The 8,242-nt window shown below is 45.9% G+C and overlaps 1 protein-coding gene across 1 annotated transcript; it reads right to left on the bottom strand.

Moving 5' to 3' along the window:
• FZD1 (frizzled class receptor 1) lies at nucleotides 1–7,567 on the bottom strand. The gene has a single exon (XM_066238581.1). It carries the CDS (start codon nucleotides 7,429–7,431, stop codon nucleotides 5,485–5,487), a length of 1,947 nt encoding a protein of 648 aa, XP_066094678.1. The 5' UTR covers nucleotides 7,432–7,567; the 3' UTR covers nucleotides 1–5,484.
• Nucleotides 7,568–8,242: the final 675 nt, after the last annotated feature.

Here is an 8,242-nt window from a genome sequence, read left to right as displayed (position 1 = left end):
AAGAAAAAAAGCCTTTATAGCAATCAAGTAGCATTTGGCATTTGGAATATGCGTTTAACTAGCTAGCATGACTTCCAGGAATTTGCTGCTACATTTGTGAAGCATTTCCAAGGGCAAGAGAACAATCTGTCTCAGAGCGCTGCATTTAAGCAAGGACACACTGCCAACTTGAAAGGAAGTAAAGGCCACACTTTGTCTACGGGGGGATCCTGCAGTTATTCCCCTGCAAATTTAATTCAAACAGGTATTGAGATCTGAAACATGGAGATATCCACAAATTAGAGGATACTTGGTTTTTAAAAAGGAAAGAAAAGAAATCCTGGCGACAGATCCTGACTACCTCAAAGCAGCAATAGTGGTTTCTTTTCATGTCAATCATTGTATTCCTGTGAATATGTTTTGAAAGCCAATAATACTGTGAATGAAAATTCCTTGAGACCTTCTTTATATGAAATATGCATATTATATATACATTTTAAAACTTAAAAATTGCCTTCAAGCAAGCCAGTTTTATTTTAACAGAATACATGTGTAAAATGTGCAAATCAATGATATTCCAAAACCTTGCTTTTAGAATTATTACCCATACAAATATGGCATTCAACTGGTGTAGTAATGATCTCTTTAGAAAATGCAATGCTGTTTGATTTTATCACCCTGAAATACTCCTCTTTAAAATATCACCATCTTAATATAAAATAATTTAGAGAAATCTCTATTGGAGAATGTTATACCTTTCCAGCAATTTAAGAATCTGCTTTACTTATAAAACTGATAACCTTTAGAATATTATGTGTTCACCCTAGAACATACTCATAGATTGTACTTGAGCCCATCCATTACATGAGAGAGATTTCTGAGAAGCCCTTTGATTTGACATATTATTAGGGTCCTAAACCAACTTGTAAGCAAGCTGGGAAAAGGAAATGTTATTATATTTAAACAAGAACTTGATTCTGTCAAGAAGTAGAGACACTTGTCACCACAAATCATGATGACACTCAATAAAATTAGTCTGGAGTCTATCTGTCTTTTAATCACCAGGTTCCAAATAAGCTGTTTTGTCACTATAATTGTTACGGCTCCGCATATCCATTGTCAAAATGTATGACCAAAGTGAAGAGAAAATATTTAAGCCCAAAAAGTTAAAGGATACTCTGAGTCATGATTGAATCTCAAGGACCGTTTCTCAAATTCTATTGGGATCTGACAACAACAGTTGAAATATAGATGTAAAATTTAGGCATCATTTAAAATAAACTTGACCTTGTTTGGCACTTCCCTTGTAAGACTCCCATTTCAAATGTAAGGGCCTTAAAGTAAAAGCCTTGAATTTCAGGTAGAATTGCACTTTCCTTTTAGCAATGTAATTGTAGAATTCCTGTATGTGTAGTCCACATCTTATTTTAGCTCCTACAGGTTACTCCTGCAAGATCTTGAAATTAACATATTCTGTGAAGTATTCAATACTATTTGACTAGTGCCCACCCCAAGACACAGGTAATGACATTCTGATTCTTATCTCCCAGGCCCAAGTTACACAGGTTATAATCAGAAATGTATCAGAGCTCCCCAGTGTCATACCACTGGTTTCAATGAACTGCATGTACATTACATAAAATGGGACCTACAACCAATAGGTGGATTAGAAAGCTATAAAAGCTAGAGTAGCTAAAGCGGGACCCAAACACACACACTGATATGGCATCTTTAAAACAACAACAACAAAAAAAAACAAGTATACCAAGACTGCAATATGAGATCAGGAAAAAGTGATGGGAAGCCATCCAGGTTCTGAAATGGTTTGTGGTTTAGGCATTTTTTTCTTCTTAATTGGTCACCAACTCTTCCTTGTGGCCTCCTTTCCTAGTGGACTTTAGAAATGACGCAACTACAGCAGAAGGCTTCAGTGCTCACTGGACATAAAAGGACCAGTTCAATAAACTCCGGCCAAGTGAATAATATCCCAGACAAACTGAAAAATCTGGTCCAGCTGTATTGCATATGTTTGACACTGGCTGGCTTCAAGATAAAAATACAACTTTCTGCTCCCACAAAGTTTAAGTTAAAAAAAAATTTTTTTAAAGCATCAGAAGGCTTTTATACTATGTATAAAAGCTGAAGCAAACACACTTGAGAGGGCAAATTGACTCTCATGACAGATGGTTAAAAAAAAAAAACACCTGAAAATAGTTTATCATGGAAACAGCATGTTAATAGGACCATATTACCAGTAGCTTTACAATTTTCCAGGTGAGTCTTATATTTCCACCAGTACTGAAAGAACCAAAATAATACACATGATCTTTATATTCTGCATAATTTGTTTTCTAAACTCAAAACCTGGTATCTACTGGAAAATGTCTTTTAAAGCTATTTAAATCCAGCATTATAAAACCTTTCTGCATCAAATTTATAGTTACATCATTTTGAGGACACCCACAGTAAGAATGCTTTATATTTATTCCTTGGATAGGAAATAATCTTAATTTTTTTCCCCAGAAATTATCTGATTGAATTATCTTGTGAGGAAACACATCTCAATTTGGTGAAAGAATTGCTATTTTTTTGTGTCTCTACAACAAAACCTTCTCAGATGTCTACTGTATCAGATTAATGGAACAAAGAAAAAAAGAATATAAAATTGCATCTCGGTACTTAAAACTGAATGCTCTATTTTCAATTAGATTCAACTTTTTCATTTGCCTTAAAATAAATAATGACTTATAAGACAGTTGCCTTACAGCCATGAAAGAACCTCTGTCATATCAATGGTCTTCATTTTAGCCCCTTGTCACTTGATCACAAAGTGTTTTTCATGGAAAACTTAATAAAGATATTTTTAGTCTCTAAAGAAATAAAAGACTTGTTTTTCAAAGGTATTTGAGGTTTTCCATCTGGTATTTTCTGTTTCTCATAACCTTATTTCCATATTGTAAAATGTATAAGTAAATTTTGCGTCTCTATTTTATAAAAATTAATGTGTATTTCTGTGTATATATATGTATATGTACACACATGTAGATATATGTAGATATATTTACTTTATATATTTATACATGTAGAATATATGTGTATGTACACATGTATATATAAATACTCTATATGTATATATAAATTCTAAGGGTACACCAACCAGATAATGCCTCTGGAGAAGATTCCTTAAACAATATAAAAATGGAGTCTTCAGAAGCAAACAACAAAATAGCCTTATACACCCAACTGCTGTTTAAAATGCTTATAAACAGTTAACCATTTAGTGAATACCTATTTATGGTTTTAGAATATCCAAAACTATGGAAAATATAAGACAATACCTAAAAAAATTGTGACAAAAGTGATGCCCGGATGATTTAAAAATAAACCTCTATATTAAAAAAAAAGTCATGTATATTTACCCCTTAAAAAAAAAAGAAATATATTAAAATTAGAGTTCTTCTTTTTAATAATCTTTGAGTAAAGAAATAATTTTCAAACTTCTATTTTATATTGTTACTGTCATGAACACAGATCTTTTCTAGGGAATTCACAATGTCAACCACAATACAAGTAGGCTAATTCTTTGGAAGGACAGGTATGATGGTTAAAGATAGGCTTTTTCATTGAATTCCTGAATTTATATACTATAAAGGACACTATAAAATATAAAGACAGTTCATAGTTTAAACAGTTTTAACTCTATTTTTTTCAGGCACAAAAACCATATAATTTTGTACAAAACTTTAATTCTTTTATTTGCGAAATTAAAAATATGGTATTATATATATATAAACTTCTATTCCTCTATAAATATAGATGATTTTGTGATAGTGAACAGAATAAATGCATACCAAATTCAAAGACCATTGTCATTTTAGGGTATGACAGACATAGATAAATTTAGGTCCTAAGTACCAGCATTCTGATAAACTCTAAAAGTTTACAATACAATCAGGATTGCTTCTCATTTTTTTTTTTCACAGAGCATTAAAGTGAATATTTTTAAATGGCTTTGAAAGATTTACATTTGATACATTTCTGTAAATCCAGAAAGGAGCACAGAGGATTTAATGTAGCAGACCTGCACACAATTTCCCTTTAGCATGCATGTCCCTCTCCTGTTTATTTCGGGAGCTAATCAACTATTCTGCCTCCAGTACATCCTGGAACCTTACCAGTTTCTTATTAATGATGTGGATTGTTCCTCCTCAGAATGCGTTGCTGAATAAGAATCCTAATATGTTGAAAGTACAACTTTTACATTTTAAAGTTGCTGGTATATGTTTAATTATTATTTGATTTAAAAAATCAGAAAGTAGCACTTCATTTTGAGGAAGTCCCTTACACACTTCAAGTTTTCACCTTCAGATTACGTTCTGCTGTCCTGTTAAGGAAAGCAAAGATCAACTCCTTGACAAAGCTTTCCAGGTGACCTCAACGTTTCCATTTTACAGAACGCTAAAATCTAAACGCAGACTGTCTCAGTCCTAGAGGCAGGTTGCCAGGCATCAGTATACAATTAGAACGAACATTTTACAACCCCCATCTTCAGTCTCTCCCAACCCACACAAAGCTTCATGACTCTTCCCAAATCTCAGTAACCACATCTTTCCATGACGCTAGCCAAACTCATACCAGGTTTTAAACACTAGAGAATGAAATGAGCTCACCCACCAAAAATTAGACTTTAAAAAGTTTGGCATTGGTTATCCCACTCACCCTCTAACCGACTTAAGTGGAAGGAAGGAGTGTCTGGGCGCTGGAGCGGAGGGCGTCTGGGACTGCCCGCAGCCACTTCCGTGGGCCTACTTGAAGCTAGGGGGAAGGTTTTCGACAGTGAAAAATTCAACTTTGGGAAATCAAACTGGCCTTCGAAATCTGGCCCCGGACAAGGGCAGACCTGAAAGCTTTAAGAAGTTCAGTACCTTACGATCTCCAAACTCAAGCAAGGAGGGGAAGGGAGGGAGCAGAAAGAGGAGGTGAAAAGTGACCCGGGCCGCGCAGCCCCAGACGCACCCCACCCGCGCGCAGCAGGGAGGGGCGCACGAACCAGCAGAGCACCGGGCGGTGCGCTCTGGTTTTATCTCTGCAATACTCAGAAAAGGTCAAGAAGGAAAAGCCTCAAAAGGTAAAACTGCCCTAAATAATTCAAATTACCCGCCCCCCCCCCTCAAAGTAAAGTAAAAGAAAACGCGTGATCAGTCATTTAAATACAAATATACTTACAAAAATCTTACACAGGCTATTTACAATCATAAAAGCGTATAGTCCTGATACCAAGGAGAGAGGTCGGTCCATCACCCCTCAGGCAGATGGGCCCTCGAGTCCGTTGACCCCCAGGAACGGAAGCTTTTGCAGGAACTATGTTGTTAAAAGAAACCTGCAAAAGTGTCTAGTGAGGAAGCCTGTGGTAGCCAGGCTTGGCCTGGATTCCATGGGGGAAGGTCTTGGCGGTGACTGGGACCCAGCCCAGAGCTGGGAATAGGCTGAGCGAGCCCCCTAGTCTCAGACGGTGGTCTCCCCCTGTTTGCTGTTGGTGAGTCTGGTGTAGAACTTCCTCCAGGAGTTGAGGGTCTTGCCAGACCAGATCCAGAAACCTGACGTGATGCCCACGATCAGCGTCATAAGATACTTGATCATGAAGACTGTGAAGTCGGGGCTCATGGGCGGGTGCGGCGGGGCCCCTCCACCAGCCTGGAGGTGGGGGCAGGGGATGGCGTAGCTCTTGCAGCTCTGGGCCACCCAGCTGCGCTCCCACTGGTCCCGGAAGGCCTGCTCGTAGAAGTAGCAGGCAATGACTATGGTGGCTGGCACTGTGTAAAGCACGCTGAAGACACCGATGCGCACCATGAGCTTCTCCAGCTTCTCTGTCTTGGTGCCGTCGTGCTTCATGATGGTGCGAATGCGGAAAAGCGACACGAAGCCGGCCAGCAGAAAGGACGTGCCAATAAACAGGTACACGAAGAGAGGAGCTAGCACGAAGCCGCGCAGCGCGTCCACGTTGTTGAGCCCCACGAAGCACACGCCACTCAGCACGTCGCCATCCACCTGACCCAGCGCCAAGATGGTTATGGTCTTGATGGCCGGCACGGCCCAGGCGGCCAGGTGAAAATATTGCGAGTTTGCCTCTATGGCTTCGTGGCCCCACTTCATGCCGGCCGCCAGGAACCAGGTGAGCGACAAAATCACCCACCAGATGGAGCTGGCCATGCTGAAGAAGTAGAGCATCATGAAGAGAATGGTGCAGCCCTCTTTCTTGGTGCCCTGCGCCACGGTGCGCGCCCCGTCCTCGGAAAACTTGTCGTTACACACCACTCGGTCCTCCAGCAGGAAGCCGGCAATGTAGGCCACGGCCACAGCCGTGTAGCAGCCGGACAAGAAGATGATGGGCCGCTCCGGGTAGCTGAAACGCCGCATGTCCACCAGGTACGTGAGCACCGTGAAGAGCGTGGAGGCACAGCACAGCACTGACCAGATGCCGATCCAGGTGCGCGAGAAGCGCAGCTCCTCGGGCCCAAAGTACATGAGCCCGTACACCTTGGTCGGTTCGCAGGGCGCGCCGCAGTCCTTCTCCCCCAGAAAGTGGTAGTTGAGATAGGAGGGCACCTTGAGGGCACGCGGGCAGGAGAACTTGCCTCGCTCCGACGCGCCGGCGCCCCCGGGGAAGCCGCCGCTGCGGTGCCCCCCGCCACCGTGCTGGGGGTTGCTGGTCCAGAACTCCGGCAGCAGAGAGGGTGTCGGGGTGCCCTTGTCCGACGTGTTCTGGCCCACGCACAGTTCGCCGGCGCCGTGCACCGGGAACTTCTCGCACTTGAGCGTGTCCGGCCACTGGAAGCCGAACTTGTTCATGAGCGCCTCGCAGCCCTGGCGCGCGCGCTCGCAGAGGGAGCGGCAGGGCGGCAGAGCCTGCTCCAGCACGGTGCACACGGGCGCGTACATGGAACACAGGAAGAACTTGAGCTCGGCCGAGCACTGCACCTTCACCAGCGGGTAGAACTGGTGCACCTCGAGGCCCGCATCCTCCTGGTTCGTATGGCCCAGCAGGTTGGGCATAATGGTCTGGTTGTACGCGATGTCCGTGCACAGCGGGATGGAGATGGGCTGGCAGTAGCCGTGGTCCGGGATGGAGATGCCCCGCTCGCCGTTGTACTGCTGCCCACTCTGCTGTGGCTGAGGCGGCGGCGGCGGCGGGGGCTGCTGACCCGGCCCGGGCCCCTGGCCCGCTGCCTGCGCCCGCACCCCAAACAGCAGCGGAGCCTCAAGCAGCCAAAGCAGCAGCAACAGCCAGCGCGCCAAGCGCCCGGAGTCTGCTGGGGGCCGGCGTCGGTGGTGGCCAGCGTCCCAGCTCCCCTCCGCCGCCCGCCCAGCCGGGAGCGCCCCGGCGCAAAGTTCCCAGCTCCCGCCGCCGCCGCCGGCGGCCCGGGACTTCTTAGGCGCCTCCTCCTCAGCCATACTTTCTCGGCTCCTTTCTTAGCGCCGGTCGGCTGGGGCTGGCGGTGGCGCGGCGGGCAGCGGCTCCCCCTGCGGCCGGGGCGATTTCCTCCGCGCCTGTGCCCTCCGTCGAGCCGGAGCCGCACTCGGCCCGCGCCCCCGGCTCCCGCTCCGCTTCCTGCAGCAGCCGCCGCCGCCGCGGAAACTTGCGATTCATGAAGCGCGGGCGGTGGGGTGAGCCCGAGTGGCTCGGGAGCGCCGGGGTCGCGTCCCGCCTTCCTGGCCCTCGGCTCGCTGGCTCCTGGCTGGCAGCACCGCGCTAGTGGCCGCGGCCCGGCAGAGCGCGCAACTCTCGGCAGCCCAACGGCCTCGGCTCCCCCCTGCGCCTCCGCCTCCTTCTCCGCCGCCGCCGCCTGACCATTTGTGTCAATCCCTCAACTCGAGAGCTCTCCTCTCCCTCGCGCGCCCTCGGACCGGTTTCCAGGCGCCCCGCAGTCTGTCTTTCACCAGGAGGGAGGAGCCTTGAAACCGACGCGGAACTGTAGGCTCAGGGACCGTCGCCCAATCGCGGCTCCGGCTTCCCCGCGCAAAGGGCGCCCGCCGCGCCAAAGTCGGCGGCGGCGGGAGGAGGTGGAGGCAGGAGTGGAGGAAGTAGTAGTGGAGTGGCGGAGGCACCGCTCAGGCACAAAGAGTGGGTTTGCTAAGAAGCGGGACGGGCTTGGTTGCTTTTGCTTTGGGGGAAGAAAGGGAGGGGACAAGTAGGAGAATGGTCCCATATGCTGCTGGAGATAATGAATAGGAGTCAGCGGACTGCGAGACTCAGCTTTTCTTT

This window comes from Saccopteryx bilineata, chromosome 7 (genome assembly GCF_036850765.1).
Source record: "Saccopteryx bilineata isolate mSacBil1 chromosome 7, mSacBil1_pri_phased_curated, whole genome shotgun sequence".
NCBI classification, from domain to species: Eukaryota; Metazoa; Chordata; class Mammalia; order Chiroptera; family Emballonuridae; genus Saccopteryx; species Saccopteryx bilineata.
Note: the sequence above shows the minus strand (reverse complement) of the source record. Positions and strands in the feature narration are given on the sequence as shown.